Genomic DNA, 21,496 nt, shown 5'->3' on the forward strand with positions numbered 1-21,496 from the left:
GCAGCAAAGAAGACATTTTGTGAAATCGAAATTGAGCTGCGGCGGTACGTTCTCTGCTTGTGGCGCTGCAGCGTTCAATAATAATGTCTTTTTTTTTGTATGCTTTTATCATAGCTTCATTGATGTAGACTTTCCGACATTTAATGTGAAATTTAAGGTCAGAGACCTCCAAAAGTCTAGGCAACAGACCGTCATCTCTTCGTCTGCTCGATATCCTTAATTTATGAAGTCCCTTGTGTGTCAATTTTACAAATCCATTGGTAATTACTTTATTGCAAAGTATGCAAAACTCGGTTTCTTCCATCATGTAACATTTATTTGAATTAATACGCGCAACTTTTCAACTGCAATGCGACTTTAACGAACGAACATTAGCTGTTTTGACGGATTACTAATGTTTGGCCAAAAAACGTTTCCCAAATTATCACATCGCAAACAACGTTTCGCAAATTTTCATTTGGCAAATTCTCATTTGGCAAAACCAACTTATTGCAAACTTTTAATTCGCAAATGTCGTTTTTGGCATATTATTGTTTAGCAAATTATTGTTTGGCAAAGTTTGTTTTGCCAAATGTGTCATTTGGCAAAAATATTTCACGATAAACTATTTACAAAATAATATGATTGTCGCATAGAATGGACTACAAATTAGCTTGTGGTTATTATTTTGTTTAGTGGGTAGATTATAAAATTTGTTTTAAATTAATTTTCATATTTCATTCTTTTTATCGAAATTCCCAAATGATTCATTAAACAATAGAGGTGATTCTAGCGCTCGGCGGCCGCTGCCGCGGCACGCTTCGCTCGCCTTCGCGCGTTAAGGGTCACTGTTCTAACCTAACCTAACCTACTATTTTCTGCGATACCTACTTTCTGCAAGCATACTATTTTCTGCAATCTCTTTGTTTTACATAAAATTCTTGTAATAACCTTGATCATCTGCCTTATGCTTTGATTTGTGGGTAACGGTGGGTAAGTATGTGAAGTGTCAATTTGACCAAACAAATTATTTGGGATATAATATTTGGCAAAATAAAACATTTGCTATATAAACATTTGCCAAGTAAAATTTTGCCAAATGATAATTTGACCAAATGAATTAGTTGCGAAAAGTACAGTTGCTAAAAGTTAAAAAAAAAGAATCCTATACTATCCTAAGAATTTTATTATTGATTACCTACATGGCCAACATACCTTTCAGCATCTTTGGGAAGCGAAAAAAAAAGATAAATCCGGTAATTTCTTTTCGAATTTAAACACCCGAACGCCGCACAATATTTCTTTCTCTTTATGTCCATTTTTAAATAATACTTCGATCATAGAATTATAATCATACTAAAACGCAAGCCAGCGTCCTGACGGGCGAGCGCGTGACACTCGACTGATATAATACCCGCCGGCGGGGCGCTTCGCTGTAGGTAATTATCGGATGTACCACGCGGAGTGAGCCAGGCCTGGTATTGGGTCCATAACGTAAAGACCCACTACAACGAACTGTCCCACCCGTGACACTATTATTACGCGGCATTCCAAATCGGTGGTTTTAGCAATTATTGGTAGGTACAGTAGAACGCCGATTATCCGAATTAATTGGGACCGGGGTCGACTCGGATTATTAAAAATTCGGATAATCGGATATAGACTGTGTCACGGTTGGTAGCTTTAGGAGCAGTGACATAATAGAATTAAGTTAGATAAATAAAACAGAATTTAGGTTTAACAAGTAGTTTATTTAGTTTAAGCAGGGAGAAACTCTGGGTGGGTTTGGTGGAGTTGGAGCAAACTATCGTATCGCACAAGATTTGTCACCAGTGATAGTAATATTCAAATCACTGTCCTCGCTAGTATTGATGGTGATGATTGACAGGTTGCCTTCGTGGTGGTAATCCCGCAGAGGTGTCGACGCGCGGTTAGAGTCACACGCACTGTGATGCAGGACCACTTAGATGTGCGGGCCGTCCGATACGGCAGGCAGCTCTGCCGGGTTGAAGACCCAGGTGGTAGATCGGCAGTGATGACCATGCATGGTGTAGATAGGTAGAAGCGATGATAGAAGAAGAACGGAGAACCCTGCGAATCAAACGGCAGGTTTAAGCAGTTGCTAGCGAAGCAGATGGAATGGTTTTGGCAATAAATGGTGATAATAACGATGTGGCAGTCAAACAGAATTACAGTAGGTGCAGTGAAAGTGATTGCAAAGTGAAGTAGGCAAAATATTAAATTATGTAGGTAGATAATAATTTAGAATAAGATCTATAAAAGGCAATCAATTAAAGATTACAGGAATAAGTACTTTGTAGGATGAGAGTAATTTAGATAGCAAATTAATATGAATTTAATTAAATGTCGTCACAGTACGACCAAGGTCATGGAAAGTCATGACTTGTCGATGTCATTTCATAAAATTGATAGATTTATTACAATTTTAATTATGTAGTAAGGTGTACAAATATGATATTATCAAGATAAAGAAGTAGTTAATTTGTTTGAAATGACATCGAGGACATTACATGGATTACACATTTCCAGAATAAAATGGCGGCTAGGTACTTACAAATTAGCGCAAGTATAAAATCTAGGCATTAAAAACACTTTTGCAACACTCACCTGGTAGCGGGGTTCACCAATACGCGATTAGATATTACATTTTAGAAGTTTACGTAAATCGCGGGTCCGGCGGTGACGGACACACACGTGCTCACTAACGCTCTCGCTCGGACTGGGGTTGAACTTGGGACACTCACTCGGCAGGGGGGCATCGCAACCGTAGGCGCGGCGCTTGCGCATGCATAATAAAAAACAGTCCGCCCGCTCGACTTGTGGCTCGACAGAGAACAAAAGATTCGCTGAACAAACTGGTTTCGCGCAAGTAGTGCTTGTAGATTTATTTACAAGCTTNTCACATTGTGATAATTTCATTGTAACATTTTAACCTTCATAATGTTTAATTTGATCCATCCTAGACTATTTATCTCACTTAACATCATAGGTGCGATTGTAAAAAAAAGTTATTAAAATTGTTACCTTTCTAATATCGAATTATTACATCAATTTTCTGACATTAAATCGATTCTCTGATCAATCGAAAACTAATCATCTCTACTTCAACATAGAAAGAAGTTCATAAAATTATTTTTTCCACGGACTTCCCGAAATCTGAACATTACATAAAAACGTTGCATCATCCTTCGAAGTACATTTCCATGTAGAATATTATTCTGACCTCTACCTTACTTGTAACTTTGCTACCGACCAGTTCTATTGACCCCTCCACCTCCAAAAACTTAAGGATACTTCTACGAGAAGTTTGAACTATCATAGCTCAACTTATCATTGCCTCTTGTTGCCGTGGTCCACCACAGTTTTTGGGAGAACTTTTTGAATCTTATTCCCCAGTCATAAAGACGGTTTTAAGGAATGTAATGGCATAAGAAAGTGGTATATTCGTTACTTGACTGACGTGGGGCTTTGAAAAATGATGTCTCTCTCAACCCCACTCAGGGTATGAAAAGGGAAAAGACGTGCGAGATAGAGCCAAGAAATTATGAGGCTTTGATTTTTTTTAAGAATTGAACTTTCTACTGTTAAGAAATAACAGTCTTGATTGACAAAATTATTTATTGAAATCAGCTTTGACCTCATGTATTTCGATCCCTCACAAACGATATTTTACTAAGAACAATCGTACAAACTTACGTTTTAATTAAGTTCGATAAATAAGTACCTACTATTTATTGTACCACACACAAAAGTGACTAAAAAGATATTGGTAGTAGGTATTTAGTCAATTTTTATCACATTTTATGATCCTTTAAAACTTCTTTACCGACACTTGAACTATCTAGGAAAAAAATACCACTTAAATATTCTATTTCTATCTTCTTACCTGTATNAATACCTGTAAAATTATTTCATATCTTCGTTCATTCACTTCAGCCAAAAGACCTGCCTCCATCCAGCACCTTCCTGCTACCTTCATGAGGTCGTGTGTCCACGCTGCCCTAAAAAATCTTTGGAAAAAATCGTCCCTTTAAAAATAATAGCTGCTGACGTATTGCATAATCCGCTCCCGCACCTACCTGACAAAATACATGATTAAACTTCAGGTTGAAATATGATCGCATTGACTTTCACCATTACTCAACGCGTCCGTCAATGATTAAAGTTTGCACATCCATCTTGGGGACAATTTCCAGGAATTATCTTTAAACTTATAATGGGGAAGCTAGAGCAATGCTAAGGAGTTTTAATTTGAATTAACATTAAGCCTTCACTAGACAAAAGCCTCCTCCAAGGACTTCCATAACGTCCGGTCTTACGCTGCTCGCGTCCAGGCACCTCTCCTGACCCTCACCAGATCGTCGGTCCACCTAGTGAGGACTTGTACTCGTATAATGATCAATTAGCATGTCACAATATCTGGGAATCGAACCCATGACCTCCAGATGGATACCTAAAGATAATCCAATTCTTTAACCACTAGACCATAGACGTTTATTGCTTCATAAAACCTTAATCTAAAAACATGTAATAAGCATATACAGTCAACACAACTAAAAATTTTTGAAGAAAAATCGTACCTATTACAACTAGTTAAGGTACCAATATGTTTAGCTTAAAGTGCTGCCTTTCGTACGTAAATAGGAGGTATTTTTAATACAAGTGTTTTACTAAAAAGAACTTATTATGAGTATAACATCTCTTAAAGGCTAAATAGACCGTTATGCGTCGCCCTATCCTGAAATATCCAGTTAATGCTTGTTTGCGAATTAGGGTTCAGTTGGGTGTTATAAAAACTGTAGAAAAGGCTATAAAAATAATTTTACCAACGAAGAAGCTTTTGGCCTACACACTACCTAAGCACTGCTGAAAAACATAGTGTAGGCAGGCATCCATACTACTTGGTAGACCGAAGGTCTGGTAAAGGTGCAGGACGCACCTGGAATAGAAATCTTTTGGCGAAACCTTGGTCCAACTACACGAGTACAAACCTACCTCCTAGGCAGAAACTGTTTGTACCTATAACAAAAATATTCACTTAAGGAACCCCTTCATTAAATATCCTCACTGCTACCCAATTTGTACGTCGCTGTAACCCAGCTTAAAAAGAGTTTGCATCTTAATATCGTTGCTTTTTAGCGTCAAATATGATCATTTGCGACAAAATGAATTCGTATTTTACATAGCTATTATTAAAACACCAACCACAACAAATTATCAAACGAGACTATCAATTCTCGCCCCTGAAATTCCTCTGTAGCCACGATCTATAGGCTACAGGCTTTACCTACAGCCTGACCGCCAATAAAACCCAATTTATTGAAGGAACCACGCGAGGTAAGTCAAAAATAAAATACATACGAGCATACTAACTTCATATTTGATATTACTTTCCGACTAAAGATGTTCTACTGTACGACTACGAGTTCTATGTTCTTCTGATTAATTTCGTTGCGGGTCCAATGACAGTTTAACTTTCCCCCGGGACAAACTTGACCTTCATTGGTTGGGTTTTTATGGCGGTCAAGCTGTAGATCCTGGCTACACAGGAGTTGCAGTGGTGGGAACGAGAAGTGGAAATAGTCCCGTGTACGAGTACGAGTACTTTGTCACTATGTTTCACTTTGATTTTTAATTACCACTGTGAGTGCTCCACACTGGACTATTAACAACATTATACCTAATTACTGATCTGATTATAATAACATTCATAATACATAAATATGTTTACGCTTTCAAGATTATGTCATCGAAAAATCTGGCTTTCTCATATTTAAATTCCAACTTTGTTAGCAATAAACAATATTATTGTTTATAATTCTCAGAAACTACTCATACGAGTAAACAATATGATAAAACAAACACGCGAAATGTTTATATTCATGTGTCTCGTAGTTCAACTCCCAGTGTTCGAGCGATTGTGTATACGAGTGCATTGTGGTGATAACTTGTAATAGGACAGTGGGAGATATTGTGCAGAGGTAAAATTGGCTTCTAGAATCAAGCTGTGTTGATAAAAAATCATTTTAAAGTTGTTGAAGACCAAAGTTATTCACTAAAAGTTCTTTTAGGAGACATTCCTAACCAGTGAATGAAGAAATTCGTTGTAAAATTTTACTGCTTTACACAATCTAAAGTGAACTTTGAGATCTTCAAANACCTGTATAATTATTTCATATCTTCGTTCATTCGCTTCAGCCAAAAGACCTGCCTCCATCCAGCGCCTTCCTGCTACCTTTATGAGGTCGTCTGTCCACGCTGCCCTAAAAAATCTTTGGAAAAAATCAACCCTATAAAAATAATAGCTGCTGACGTACTGCATAATCCGCTCCCGCACCTACCTGACAAAATACATGATTAAACTTCAGGTTGAAATATGATCGCATTGACTTTCACCATTACTCAACGCGTCCGTCAATGATTAAAGTTTGCACATCCATCTTGGGGACAATTTACAGGAATTATCTTTAAACTTATAATGGGGAAGCTAGAGCAATGCTAAGGAGTTTTAATTTGAATTAACATTAAGCCTTCACTAGACAAATCCTCCAAGGACTTCCATAATGACCGGTCTTACGCTGCTCGTATAATGATCAATTTGCATCTCACAGTATCTTGGAACCGAATCTAGAACCTGCAGACAAAGATAATCCAATTCTTTAACCACTAGACCATAGAAGACGTTTATTGCTTAATAAAACCTTAATCTAAAAACATGTAATAAGCATAATATCCCCTAGCGAGATACAGTCAACACAACAAAACATTTTTGAAGAAAAATCGTACCTATTAAAACTACATAGAGTACCAATATGTTTAGCCTAAAGTGCTGCCTTTCGTAAGTAAATAGGAGGTATTTTTAATACAAGTGTTTTGCTAAATAGAACTTATTATGAGTATAACATCTCTTACAGGCTAAATAGCCCGTTATGCGTCGCCCTATCCTGAAATATCCAGTTAATGCTTGTTTGCGAATTAGGGTTCAGTTGAGTGTTATAAAAACTGTAGAAAAGGCTATAAAAATAATTTTACCAACGAAGAAGCTTTTGGCCTACACACTACCTAGGCACTGCTGAAAAACATAGTGTAGGTAGGCATCCATACTACTTGGTAGACCGAAGGTCTGGTGAAGGTGCAGGAAGCACCTGGAATATAAATCTTTTGGCGAATCCTTGGTCCAACTACACGAGTACAAACCTACCTCCTAGGCAGAAACTGTTTGTATAACAAAAATATTCACTTAAGGAACCCCTTCATTAAATATCCTCACTGCTACCCAATTTGTACGTCGCTGTAACCCAGCTTAAAAAGAGTTTGCATCTTAATATCGTTGCTTTTTAGCGTCAAATATGATCATTTGCGACAAAATGAATTCGTATTTTACATAGCAATTATTAAAACACCAACCACAACAAATTATCAAACGAGGCTATCAATTCTCGCCCCTGAAATTCCTGTGTAGCCACGATCTACAGGCTACAGGCTCTACAGCCTAACCGCCAATAAAACCCAATTATTGAAGGAACCACGGGAGGTAAGTAAAAAATAAAATACCTAAGTACGAGCATACTAACTTCATATTTATTTATTTATTTATTTAAACTTTAATGCCAAAATAAATTTGTACATAAGGCGAACTTAATGCACTAAAGCATAATATTTATATTTATAATATTTGATATTACATACCGACTAAAGATGTTCTACTGTACGACTACGAGTTCTATGTTCTTCTGATTAATTTCGTTGCAGGTCCAATGACAATTTAACTTTCCCCCGGGACAAACTTGACCTTCATTGGTTGGGATGTTATGGCGGTCAAGCTGTATAGATCCTGGCTACACAGGAGTTGCAGTGGTGGGAACGAGAGGTGGGAATAGTCCCGTGTACGAGTACGAGTACATTGTCACTATGTTTCACTTTGATTTTTAATTACCACTGTGAGTGCTCCACAGCTGGACTATTAACAACATTATACCTAATTACTGATCTGATTATAATAACATTCATAATACATAAATATGTTTACGCTTTCACGATTAATGTCATCGAAAAATCTGGCTTTCTCATATTTAAATTCCAACTTTGTTAGCAATAAACAATATTATTGTTTATAATTCTCAGAAACTACTCATACGAGTAAACAATATGATAAAACAAACACGCGAAATGTTTATATTCATGTGTCTCGTAGTTCAACTCCCAGTGTTCGAGCGATTGTGTATACGAGTGCATTGTGGTGATAACTTGTAATAGGACAGTGGGAGATATTGTGCAGAGGTAATTTGGCTTCTAGAATCAAGCTGTGTTAATAAAAAATCATTTTAAAGTTGTTGAAGATCATAGTTAGTCACTAAAAGTTCTTTTAGAAGACATTCCTAACCAGTGAAAGAAGAAATTCATTGCAAAATTTTACTGCTTTACACAATCTAAAGTGAACTTTAAAATCTTCAAAATAAGCTCCAAATTCATTATCTTTACAGATGGAGAATGTCATTATTCTCCTAATGACAACCTTAGTGCTGACTGAGGGCACCCCGGTCATGACGAGACAGGGTCTTCTCCGGCAAAAGAATCGCGAACAGTTTTGCACCAGTTTACTGAACTTCAACAACTTTTTCTACTCGATGGAGGAACGCAGAAACGTCAGCGGAATCCCAGCTGACATGAGCATCCATTGGAAGACTGGCAATGTGTTTTTTACACTGATAAGTGAAGAAATGAAGATGAGCCTTCAAGTGTTACACCCCAGTGGGGAATTCGAGACTATTAAAGTTGCCGGGCTAGGCCAGTCGACGTGTGTTGATAACCTCAACGATATTGTTTATCTGGCTACTGATAACGGCGTTTATAAATACAAAGAAGACGGCTCCATCGAATTGTATACAGCTTTGGGAGAGGACGTGATGTATATTGCTGTGACCAGCGATGGGAATGCAATGTTCATAGCCACTTGGCCTCAAAACCGAGTCCATAAAATAACAAATGAAGGTCAGAAACAGGAGACGTTCGCAGCGATCCCCAACGGTCATGGATTGACTGTTGATACAAGAAACAACATATTTTTCGTGGCTACGAAAACGTCTTACGTTCTGAAGAATGGGCTGAATATCCCTATCAAAATCAAAGGTCTTCCAAGCGATAGGATGACAGGGGTTTTCGTTAGTCGATCAGATGAAGTCTTTGCTATGGATGAGAACAGTAATTTATACGTTATTGATGCAGAAAATGCTAGTGCAAGGCATTTGGGTAGTTTTAATGTGACTGGAGTAAATTCCTTCGCTATGGATTCTGCTGATAACGTACTTATTGGAGTCAAAGGAGCAATAGTGAAGTTTAATGCGTACGAGAAGAATCCATGCTCGGATTTTGACACGTAATTATTGATTGTTTTTATGAATGTGTCTGACTAATACTCAAATGTATCTTGTTTTTAGTTAGTAGTTTGTTAAATGTTTTGTAAATAAAGAACTTAACCAACACCAATCAAATGTTGCTACTACGGTCGACGGCACGTCAATGTAAACTCTAAACATTCTAGCTTTGTAGTAACTACATAGCACATAGTTCACACGTATCATATAGGCACTGTTGCATGCATTATAACATCTCCAACTGCTGTAAGTAAGTAGGTAGGTANAATAGGTACCTACCAGTCGACAGGACATCGGATTGTTTTTTTTATTGCGAAATTGCCCCTATGATAAGTGCGTAAGATGCCACAGTGTTTATTATGCCGTCGTCTCTGTACTTACCTACTTTAAAATTATTGCAATAGTATGGCGTGCTACTACATTTTACTGTTAACAGGACTATCATGTAGAATTCTACGACGAATTCTCAAAAGCGCCAAATTAAACAATTTTCCTTGTGAATAATTATTTATTTATTATTTTCCTGTAGCCAAAATAACACCTTTCTACATATTTTTGTGCTAATAATATACACGTACTACTTAGATAGAAAAAAGGAGACAGTCAAAGACTCTTCTTACTTGCTTACTTACTACTAAACTTTTGGGGGAGGCATATTTGTTTAGTAGTGTTATGCCCTAAGGCTGAAATGATAATACTGATGATCTAAGTAGAGTAGGTATGATCATAAACAATTAAATTAGGTATATTCATTTGTCTCAGGAGCTGTTTTCTTTTTTCGCGCCCATTTTAACTAGGTTAAAACACGATCAGAATTAATTAACAAGTACATATTAGTACATTATATTTATAGGCCAGTTTCACCAGTTGCTGAAAAAAGTCCCTGATAGAATTTAGTAAACTTTGTCAATAACTTCAACACCTTTTGGTTTTACAGATCACGGGTAGAGATATCTGGCAGAAAAAGTAAACGGTAATCAATTTCTTCTTGTCTGTTTTATTTGGAACTGGCCTATTTATTGATTAAACCACGACGTTCTATCCTACCTAAAGTAAGTAGGTACTTAGGCACCTATCACTAGGTACCTAGTAAAATGAAGATGATGGGTTTGGTGTATTCGTTTAGCGTCCCCAACTTGTAGGAATCCCAATATTGACATCAAATAAAGTTAATTATTATCTTTTAGACCAAACACCACTAAGAAAGGAAAGAGACATAGCCGAAGGCGCAAACACAAGAAACGCTCTACGACCACCACTGAAGCCAACGATGATGATGAAGAGGAATAAAATTTAAGCGATATTAAATAATAATAAGGAATAATAATAAGTTTCAGATTTTGAGAAATGCAATAAATTATGTTAATTTACAATTGTTTATTTAATGCCATCTAGCGAGTCAATATGTTACTAAATCATCCATGGCGCAGAGACTAACGCCATCTGTGAACATAATTCAGAACTGCTTCCTGCTTCTTGACAAATAGTACTGGACAGTGCGATAGATGGCGGTAGTCTTTTATGATCGTGCTAAAAATAAAAATAATTGAAACAAAAATTCATAAATTAATATATTTTAAGTTTTATTTTCCAAAAATTTTTTTTCCTTGTGCATAAATATAAATTGCCCCAAATAATATTTAATTTTATTTACATTTTGGAAAAACGAAACGCAAAACTGTATTGCCTTCACATTGCGTATTTCCATAAATATAGGTAAAATGTTGTCTTGTGTACCTAGTTGTAATGTATTGAATTTTTATCTCAAAACCAGATCTTAATTCCTTGAAATAATAAAAAAAATAAAAAAGCAAATAATTAACTTGCTTTAAAGATTAGTTCTTAAAAATCTAATAATCATTTCTCTACAGCTACACCAATATTCAATATAAATGATAGATTTTCTTATCAAAATGAGTATTATTATTATTAATTTTGAATAAATTGTGCTCAATCAATATTTTTTTAAGCAAAAATATCGTCGCGGTCCAGGGTAACGCGAGTGCAATTTTATGGCAACATCGATTACTCCTCCATTTGTAACCTCCATTCACATCACAGTTCCGTTTGTCTGTCATTCATTTGTCAAATTGTCATACGCGTCGGTGATGTGTTCGTGCGCGATCGTTGCTCGTTGTTAAATGTTTTGTAAATGTTGTGCGTTTATGTGATAATGAGAAAACACGCGCTAGACTACCTAATTATTAAGTGATGAATGTGTTATAAGTTCAGTGTGCTGTTATAAATTTGTTGTTTTTTGTATGTCACCGGACTCCAACATGGCGGCACCACGGCACAAATCACAACAGAAAAATATATCTTCGATATTTTCGAAGTTGCACGGTGCTTTCTCGGATGCCGTATGCCCGACGAAGCTTGCGACAGACAAAAGAACATTGGACAAGACTTGGAAGTTGATGGACAAAGTGGTGAAATTGTGTCAACATCACAAGATGAATTTGAAAAACAGCCCGCCTTTCATTTTAGATATTTTGCCGGATACATATCAAAGGTTACGTGTAATATATTCTAAGTACGAAGATAACATGCAGGCGTTGAATAGTAACGAACATTTTAACATATTTATAATAAATTTAATACGGAAATGTAAGCAGGCAATAAAGTTGTTTAAGGAGGGCAAAGAGAGGATGTTTGACGAGAACTCTCACTATAGGCGTAACTTGACGAAGCTGAGTCTGGTGTTCAGCCACATGCTGAGCGAACTGAAGGCCATGTTCCCGAACGGAACGTTTGCCGGAGACCAGTTCCGCATTACCAAGAGTGATGCAGCTGAGTTTTGGAGGACTAACTTCGGTAACAGGTGAGTTTCTTTACATTTTATTGCAACAGTAATGGTATATTATCTGAATTGAAAAGGCAGAGCTTTTTCCTTAACAAGTTATTACGATCCTATGACCTAACTGTTCTTTGCTACCTCAATTCACTATGATAATATGATTTTAATGTCATTTCTATTAACCATTAAATTTTGATAGGTAATTGTCATTAATATTGTTGGTACTAAGGATTAAGAACCAATTATTCTCTAATTTTGAACTAGCGCCACAGAATAAGTAATAGTACAGGTACAGNGGTAGGTACCTACAGTCGACAGGACATCGGATTGTTTTTTTTATTGCGAAATTGCCCCTATGATAAGTGCGTAAGATGCCACAGTGTTTATTATGCCATCGTCTCTGTAACCTACTTTGAAATTATTACAATAGTAGGTATACTGGCGTGCTACCACATTTCCCATTACTGTTAAAAGGACTATCACATAGAATTCTACGACGAATTCTCAAAAGCGCCAAAAAAACAATTTTCCTTTTCAATTGTTATTTATTATTTTAAATAGAAGTTTCCTGTAGCCAAAATAACACTTTTCTACATATTTTTGTGCTAATATAAGTATGTTACTACTTAAACAGCTAAGGAGACAGTTATGTTTCAAAGACTCTTCTTACATGCTTATTTTTTAATTAAACTAGTTACTAAACTTTTGGGGGAGGCATATTGTTCAGTAGTGTAGGTATATTTACTAAGGCTGAAATGATAATACTGATGATCTAAGTAGTTATGATCATAAACAATAAAATTAGGTATATTCATTTGTCTCAGGCGCTGTTTTCTTTTTTCGCACCCATTTTAACTATTTAAAACACGATCAGAATTAATTAACAAGTAGTATAGTAGGTAGCTACATTAAATTTATTGGCCAGTTTCACCAGTTGCTGAAAAAAGTTCCTGATAGAACTTATTTGTCAAGGCCCAGAACAGACGGTGAAACGCAACTGCAACGAAACTGCAGCTTTATGATGATTCATATGAATGAAACTGAAAGTTTCAAACTGGTCGCGTCATGTGTGGTCTCTCAACGGACGCTATGGCAGAAACTTAGATGCAACTCAAAAGTAACTAGCAGTTGCAGTTTCGTTGCAGTTGCGTTTCACCGTCTGTTCTGGGCCTAACAACACCTTTTGGTTTCACAGGTCTCGGGTAGAGACATCTGGCAGAAAAAGTAAACGGTAATCAATTTCTTCTTTAGTAGAACTTGTCTGTTTTATTTGGACCTGGTAAAACTGGCCTATTTATTAGTTTAACCACGATGTTCTATCCTACCTAAAGTAAGTACTTAGGTACCTATCACTAGGTACCTAACTAGTAAAATGAAGATGATGGGTTTGGTGTGTTCGTTTAGCGTCCCCTACTTGTAGGTATCCCAATATTGACATCAAATAAAGTTAATTATTATCTTTTAGACCAAACACCACTAAGAAAGGAAAGAGACATAGCCGAAGGCGCAAACACAAGAAACGCTCTACGACCACCACTGAAGCCAACGATGATGATGAAGAGGAATAAAATTTAAGCGATATTAAATAACAATAAGGAATAATAATAAGTTTCAGATTTTGAGAAATGCAATAAATTATGTTAATTTACAATTGTTTATTTAATGCCATCTAGCGAGTCAATATGTTACTAAATCATCCATGGCGCAGAGACTAACGCCATCTGTGAACATAATTCAGAACTGCTTCCTGCTTCTTGACAAATAGTACTGGACAGTGCGATAGATGGCGGTAGTCTTTTATGATCGGGCTAAAATTAAAAATAATTGAAACAAAAATTCAGAAATTAATAAATTTTAAGTTTTTTTTTTCCTTGTGCATAAATATAAATTGCCCCAAATAATATTTAATTTTATTTACATTTTGGAAAAACGAAACGCAAAACTGTATTGCCTTCACATTGCGTATTTCCATAAATATAGGTAAAATGTTGTCTTGTGTACCTAGTTGTAATGTATTGAATTTTTATCTAAAAACCAGATCTTAATTCCTTGAAATAATGAAAAAATTAAAAAAGCAAATAATTAACTTGCTTTAAAGATTAGTTCTTAAAAATCTAATAATCATTGCTTTACACCAACATTCAATTCAAATGATAGATTTTCTTATCAAAATGAGTATTATTATTATAAATTTTGAATAAATTGTGCTCAATCAATATTTTTTTAAGCAAAAATATCGTCGCGGTCAAGGGTAACGCGAGTGCAATTTTATGGCAACATCGATTACTCCTCCATTTGTAACCTCCATTCACAGTTCCGTTTGTCTGTCATTCATTTGTCAAATTGTCATACGCGTCGGTGATGTGTTCGTGCGCGATCGTTGCTCGTTGTTAAATGTTTTGTAAATGTTGTGCGTTTATGTGATAATGAGAAAACACGCGCTAGACTACCTAATTATTAAGTGATGAATGTGTTATAAGTTCAGTGTGCTGTTACAAATTTGTTGTTTTTTGTATGTCACCGGACTCCAACATGGCGGCACCACGGCACAAATCACAACAGAAAAATATATCTTCGATATTTTCGAAGTTGCACGGTGCTTTCTCGGATGCCGTATGCCCGACGAAGCTTGCGACAGACAAAAGAACATTGGACAAGACTTGGAAGTTGATGGACAAAGTGGTGAAATTGTGTCAACATCACAAGATGAATTTGAAAAACAGCCCGCCTTTCATTTTAGATATTTTGCCGGATACATATCAAAGGTTACGTGTAATATATTCTAAGTACGAAGATAACATGCAGGCTTTGAATAGTAACGAACATTTTAACATATTTATAATAAATTTAATACGGAAATGTAAGCAGGCAATAAAGCTTTTTAAGGAGGGCAAAGAGAGGATGTTTGACGAGAACTCTCACTATAGGCGTAACTTGACGAAGCTGAGTCTGGTGTTCAGCCACATGCTGAGCGAGCTGAAGGCCATGTTCCCTAACGGAACGTTTGCCGGAGACCAGTTTCGCATTACCAAGAGTGATGCCGCTGAGTTTTGGAGGACTAACTTCGGTAACAGGTGAGTTTCTTTACATTTTATTTCAACAGTAATGGCATAATATTAACCGAAATGAAAAGCCAGCAAATGAGAAGCTTTTTCCTCAACAAGTTATTGCAATTCTATAACAAAACTGTTCTTTGCTACCTAAATTCACTATGAAAATATGAATTTATTTATTTAATTTAATGTCTTTTCTACTTACAAATAAATTTTATACAGGTAGGTGTCATTATTATTGTCGGTACTAAGGATTGAAAACCAATTATTCTCCATTTGACCTAGCGCTCATTATAGAAGTAGGTAATTATGTCAGTATCCTGTTAAAAATTCCATTAGCTCGTATCCTGTAATAATTCTGACTATTCTCCAGTTTGCAATTATTTTAAATATCAATAAATTTGCCTGATATAGGTAGGTAATTAAAAACAAATGAGGAAAGTCATCAAATACACTTTATCACACATTGTGATGATGATGAAAGACGAAAAGTCGTCATTATCATCATCATTACAATTACGTCACATACCAGAAAATGCAGAGGAAAAGTATGATAATAATAATAGGGAATAATTCCTATTATATGAGTAAAAGTGTTCTTTTAAACTCCAATGAAAACAATCACAATGTAGGTTACTGTAATTTTTCCTATGATTTCATTTAAAAGATTTTGCCTCTAATAATATAATGTACCAAAATAATTAATCTTATCATTGATTTTAGATCACACCGGCAAGGGCTAGTGGTTTAAAATCAACAAATAAAATGCCTTGATTCCTAAGCTAGCTTATTAGCTTATTTACCCCACTCATCAACTCTATAACTGTAGTGTTGTGTAGTTAATGTGGCTATTAACTCACACATTTCTTTGCTAATGACAACACTAGAGACAATGTGACATCCATTCTTATGACTTCCTATATTCTTGTACAGTCCTGAGCGATCTGTGTGTTAAATTTTGAACTCTAACACAATGGCGTAAGGATTTAACCTATTCTCTAGCTTGAGTGACATTGATGTCACTGTACTTCCTTATTGACTGACTGTCTTTCTCATGGGAACAATTCCTGCATGTAATTAGTTAGGTGTATTTGCAACTGCAAAAGTGCATTAGATAATTAGTGCATGTCCCTAATGATGAGTTGACGTTGTAAAAAAATATGCAAAGTTTTACACATGTAAAGTAAAAAAATGTTAATGCTTTGTAAAATTAATTAGATCTTAAAACATTTTACTTTTTATTGTCTTATCTTACCTAATAGTGATGGCACATCAAGCTGGACATTGCTTGCATTGGTTTCTATAAATAAATAAATACCGTGGACCAAGCTAAAAGTGGGCCAAATCACTGAAAGGCTCAAAAAAATGTAAGTTTGATAAGCTGTAAAGCCTTTAGGCTTAAAGTACTTAAAATAATAGGAATATATTTTGTGCGAGGTTTGTGATACATGCCTAATTTATGCGTACCTACATCCTAAATAAATACAGTATCTCGCAATAATGTAAATAAATAATGTTTTCTAACAATTACACCAGCTACCCACCTCCAGGCTCTAAATTAAGCAGAGTTTATGCTTTAAACTTACCTAATGGATGTATTACATACACAATACATTAATTTGCTCTCTGCAGGATTTGAACCTACAATAGGCAATGCTGGCATAGCATTGTAATCTTTTCACCAGCATTACATGTTAAACCTAGTACATAATTAATATAATTATGGCTGGAGTTATAATAATAAAACAAAAAATAAAAAGCTTTTATTTCCACAAGCATATTTACAATAAATTAAGTTAATTAGAAATGTTTGTTCATTCTTGTGGTACCCTGTAGGGGCAAAAGCCTCCAAGCTTTTGGCTGGAGTTATAGTAGGAACAAATGATTATGTAGTATTATTATCTTTAGTTATTACATAATTTATTTATTTGTAATGGCCTAATGTCATCTGTAGGTCACCTCATTTTGTATTTGGGCAGGATAGTAAAATTTTTCCTTATAACTCAAACACAGTGAATCATTAAAATTTATGGTATACCATAATTAATATCTGACTAAATTCAAGAACAATACAATTGTTTTTAGTTACAGCATGTCATTTGTATAGAAAAATTTGCATATAAATGCTTAGAGTTCATTGAATGCAGTTTTTATTGTTCCTGTTGTGATAAAATTTGAATTGTTTGTCTGTCTATGGATCAGTTCAAGGCCTAATTTGTTTTTTGTTACTGTAAATTAAACCTAAAAAGAAGCTTTAGACTCCCCGCAGACCACCGACTATTAGTCGACTTTATCGGCCGACAAAAAGTCGGTGGTCTGCGCCAAGGTTTAAATTTATACTTTTTCCCTTTTTCAATACATTTTTCATTCATCTTCCGCTCCTATCAGTCGTAGCACAGTAGATAAATCAAACAGTACGGAAGCTTCATACAAACGCTCGAAATCAGACTCACGCACACAGACGCGCGCTTTACACGAGCTCTAAGCGAACCTCGCAGTCCATCCGTCGCGAGTGTCGCGCGCGTTGTGTTTTTAATAATAATTTTATTGCATGCACTGTCCGCTGTATTTTTAAAAACATGCCACGAGTGTATTGCGTAGTATACGGCTGCTTGAACTCTGCATCTTCAAAACCAGAACTTTTATTTTTTAAACTTCGTAATAATTCTGAATTGTGAAAATGATTAAATATTACTTTTTAAATAAAGTGCACATCTGATTTTGTAATAGTTCTTTTTAAATTAAGTAATTACGCTTTTTAACAATTTATGTGTTCTATTTGATAAAGTAATTTGCTCCGCACCACGCTTTTGTACTAAGTGATGAACTGTATTTAAAATGAGGCAATAGGTATGTGAAAGTAAGTATCCGGTATTTTATTTATGAGAATAGATCTTCTAACGGCCTCTAATAGTACTTAATCAATTTATTCGATTATGTATTCGATCATTATAGAACCTAATTAACGTTTTATTTTTTGTTAACTACTTAGTCAATTAATTTATTCCATTGGGTATTTGATAATTAAAAAACCTAAATAAACGTTTGAATAAATAAGTAAGTAAGAACCCTATTAATTTTATAAAGATTAAGAGTGCCAACCCTAACACTCAGTCGAAGTGTAGGTATTTAACTCGCCGAAAGGGCTAAGTTTCCGTACTGCTTTAGCTCATATATATACTGTGGTCGTAGNGGATGTACCACGCGGAGTGAGCCAGGCCTGCTAGCGCTCATTATAAAAGTAGCAAAAGTAGGTAATTATGTCAGTATCCTGTTAAAAATTCCATTAGCTCGTATCCGGTCATAATTCTGACTATTCTCCAGTTTGCAGTTATTTTAAATATCAATAAATTTGCCTGATATAGGTAGGTAATTAAAAACAAATGAGGAAAGTCATCAAATACACTTTATCACACATTGTGATGATGATGAAAGACGAAAAGTCGTCATTATCATCATCATTACAATTACGTCACATACCGGAAAATGCAGGGGAAAAGTATGATGATAATAATAATAGGGAATAATTCCTATTATATGAGTAAAAGTGTTCTTTTAAACTCCAATGAAAACAATCACAATGTAGGTTACTGTAATTTTTCCTATGATTTCATTTAAAAGATTTTGCCTCTAATAATGTAATGCACCAAAATAATTAATCTTATCATTGATTTTAGATCACACCGGCAAGGGCTAGTGGTTTAAAATCAACAAATAAAATGCCTTGATTCCTAAGCTAGCTTATTAGCTTATTTACCCCACTCATCAACTCTATAACTGTAGTGTTGTGTAGTTAATGTGGCTATTAACTCACACATTTCTTTGCTAATGACAACACTAGAGACAATGTGACATCCATTCTTATGACTTCCTATATTCTTGTACAGTCCCGAGCGATCTGTGTGTTAAATTTTGAACTCTAACACAATGGCGTAAGGATTTAACCTATTCTCTAGCTTGAGTGACATTGATGTCACTGTACTTCCTTATTGACTGACAGTCTTTCTCATGGGAACAATTCCTGGATGTAATTAGTTAGGTGTTTTCGCAACTGCAAAAGTGCATTAGATAAATAATTAGTGCATGTCCCTAATGATGAGTTGACGTTGTAAAAAAATATGCAACATTTTACACATGTAAAGTAAAAAAATGTTAATGCTTTTTAAAATTAATTAGATCTTAAAACATTTTACTTTTTATTGTCTTATCTTACCTAATAGTGTTGGCACATCAAGCTGGACATTGCTTGCATTGGTTTCTATAAATAAATAAATGACATCTATGTATTTGTAATATGTACTATTTTGCAACATAATGAGTCTTCCAGTGACTAGGCCCACTTTTAGCTTGGTCCATGGGCCAAGTCACTGGTTTGAATTTTTAAATAGCTTTTCTTCCAGTAACTGGCCCCACCTCAAGATTCTAGAGTAGATATTTGTTGATTTGGTGTTTAAGGTGGGCCCAGTCACTGGAAGAAATACTATTTAAAAATTCAAACCAGTGACTTAACTCGTGGACCAAGCTAAAAGTGGGTCAAGTTACTGAAGACTCAACAAAATGTAAGTTTGATAAACTGTAAAGCCTTTAGGCTTACTTAAAATAATAGGAATATTTATTTTGTGCGAGGTTTGTGATACATGCCTAATTTATACATACCTACATCCTAAATAAATACAGTATCTCGCAATAATAAATAATGTTTTCTAACAATTACACCAGCTACCCACCTCCAGGCTCTAAATTAAGCAGAGTTTATGGTTTAAACTTACCTAATGGATATTATTACATACACAATACATTAATTGCTCTTTGCAGGATTTGAACCTACAATAGGTAATGCTGGCATAGCATTGTAATCTTTTCACCAGCATTACAGGTTAAACCTAGTGTATTATTAAGAGCGTTTACGCCGTTTGGCGCAAAAACAGTACTTTTTCAACTCGTTACAATCATTAACCAGTAATACTACAAATATGTTATAGGCATAAATAGTTAGGCAATTTCGTCGTCTAAATAGTTAATTGAGAAAATATTGCGATTAGTTGAGTATTCAAGAATTATATCAAGATAAGTCCACACAGATTTTGTAAATTTCCACTTAAGCGTCAGTTTACAAGCTGAAATTTTTATAAAAATACTGTGAAAACGATTTAACAAACATTTATATCCTATAGCATAGATCCTTGGGCAAATAGTTATCTGAGAAAATTTTTAGATTTAAGCATTTTACAANGTATAAAATATTCTCAAAATATTAAAAAACCTTTGATAATTTACTATTTGATAAAGAATTTACGTATTTATTATTGATTAGGACTAATGTATACCATTATTTATAATTATAGAGTCGGTGTTGCAAGATTTGAAGATTTTATAGTTTCTTTGGGCTGTCACTTGACAGCCTGGCACACTTTTACGATGGTGGATCAAAGTATTTTGGTTTGACTATAGAGCGTGAGAACACGCACACAGTCATAATTATTTTAGTGTGAATAAAAATAGCATCGAAATTACCTAAACTTGACATGCCACGCTAGACGTAAACGCTCTTAATATATGGCTGGAGTTATAAAAATAATAAAATAAAAAGCTTTTATTTTCACAAGCATATTTACAATAAATTAAGTTAATTAGAAATGTTTGTTCATTCTTGTGGTACCCTGTATGGGCCTCCAGGCTTTAGGCTTGAGTTATAGTAGGAACAAATGATTATGTAGTATTATTATCTTTAGTTATTACATAATTTATTTATTAGTAATGGCCTAATGTCATCTGTAGGTCACCTCATTTTATATTTGGGCAGGATAATAAAAATTTTCCTTAAATAACTCAAACACAGTGAACAGTGAATCATTAAAATTTATGGTATACCATAATAATTAATATCTGACTAAATTCAAGAACAATACAATTGTTTTTAGTTACAGCATGTCATTTGTATAGAAACATTTGCATATAAATGCGTAGAGTTCATTGAATGCAGTTTTTATTGTTCCTGTTGTGATAAACTTTGAATTGTTTGTCTATTTATCAGTTCAAGGCCTAATTTGTTTTTGATACAGTAAATTAAACCTTTAAGAGAAGCTTTAGACTCCCCGCAGACCACCGACTATTAGTCGAATTTATCGGCCGACAAAATGTCGGTGGTCTGCGCCTAAGCTTAAATTACTAGCTGTGCCCGCGACTCCGTACGCGTGAAATTAGTTTGAATACGTTTTCCCGTTTTCGATACATTTTTCATTCATCTTCCGCTCCTATCAGTCGTAGCGTGA

At 35.1% G+C, this 21,496-nt stretch overlaps 3 protein-coding genes across 3 annotated transcripts; all 3 read left to right on the plus strand.

Annotated features, from left to right (window-relative positions):
* The first annotated feature begins 8,174 nt into the window (after nt 1-8,174).
* On the plus strand, nt 8,175-13,752 carry LOC114358822 (uncharacterized). Its single transcript, XM_028312882.1, has 7 exons — nt 8,175-8,280; nt 8,484-9,376; nt 10,312-10,347; nt 10,562-10,661; nt 11,990-12,195; nt 13,325-13,402; nt 13,637-13,752. The coding sequence occupies exons 2-7, from the start codon at nt 8,484-8,486 to the stop codon at nt 13,737-13,739; spliced, it is 1,416 nt and encodes a 471-aa protein (XP_028168683.1). The 5' UTR covers nt 8,175-8,280; the 3' UTR covers nt 13,740-13,752.
* On the plus strand, nt 11,446-12,199 carry LOC114358848 (E3 ubiquitin-protein ligase CBL-B-B-like). The gene has a single exon (XM_028312924.1). The coding sequence runs from the start codon at nt 11,636-11,638 to the stop codon at nt 12,197-12,199; it is 564 nt and encodes a 187-aa protein (XP_028168725.1). The 5' UTR covers nt 11,446-11,635.
* Nucleotides 13,753-14,480: 728 nt separating the features above from the next.
* On the plus strand, nt 14,481-15,249 carry LOC114358841 (E3 ubiquitin-protein ligase CBL-B-B-like). Its single transcript, XM_028312913.1, has one exon. The coding sequence runs from the start codon at nt 14,686-14,688 to the stop codon at nt 15,247-15,249; it is 564 nt and encodes a 187-aa protein (XP_028168714.1). The 5' UTR covers nt 14,481-14,685.
* The last annotated feature ends 6,247 nt before the right edge of the window (nt 15,250-21,496 follow it).

The sequence above is a fragment of the Ostrinia furnacalis genome, unplaced genomic scaffold, assembly GCF_004193835.3.
Source record: "Ostrinia furnacalis isolate ACB-3 unplaced genomic scaffold, ASM419383v2 OfSCF4122, whole genome shotgun sequence".
NCBI classification, from domain to species: domain Eukaryota; kingdom Metazoa; phylum Arthropoda; class Insecta; order Lepidoptera; family Crambidae; genus Ostrinia; species Ostrinia furnacalis.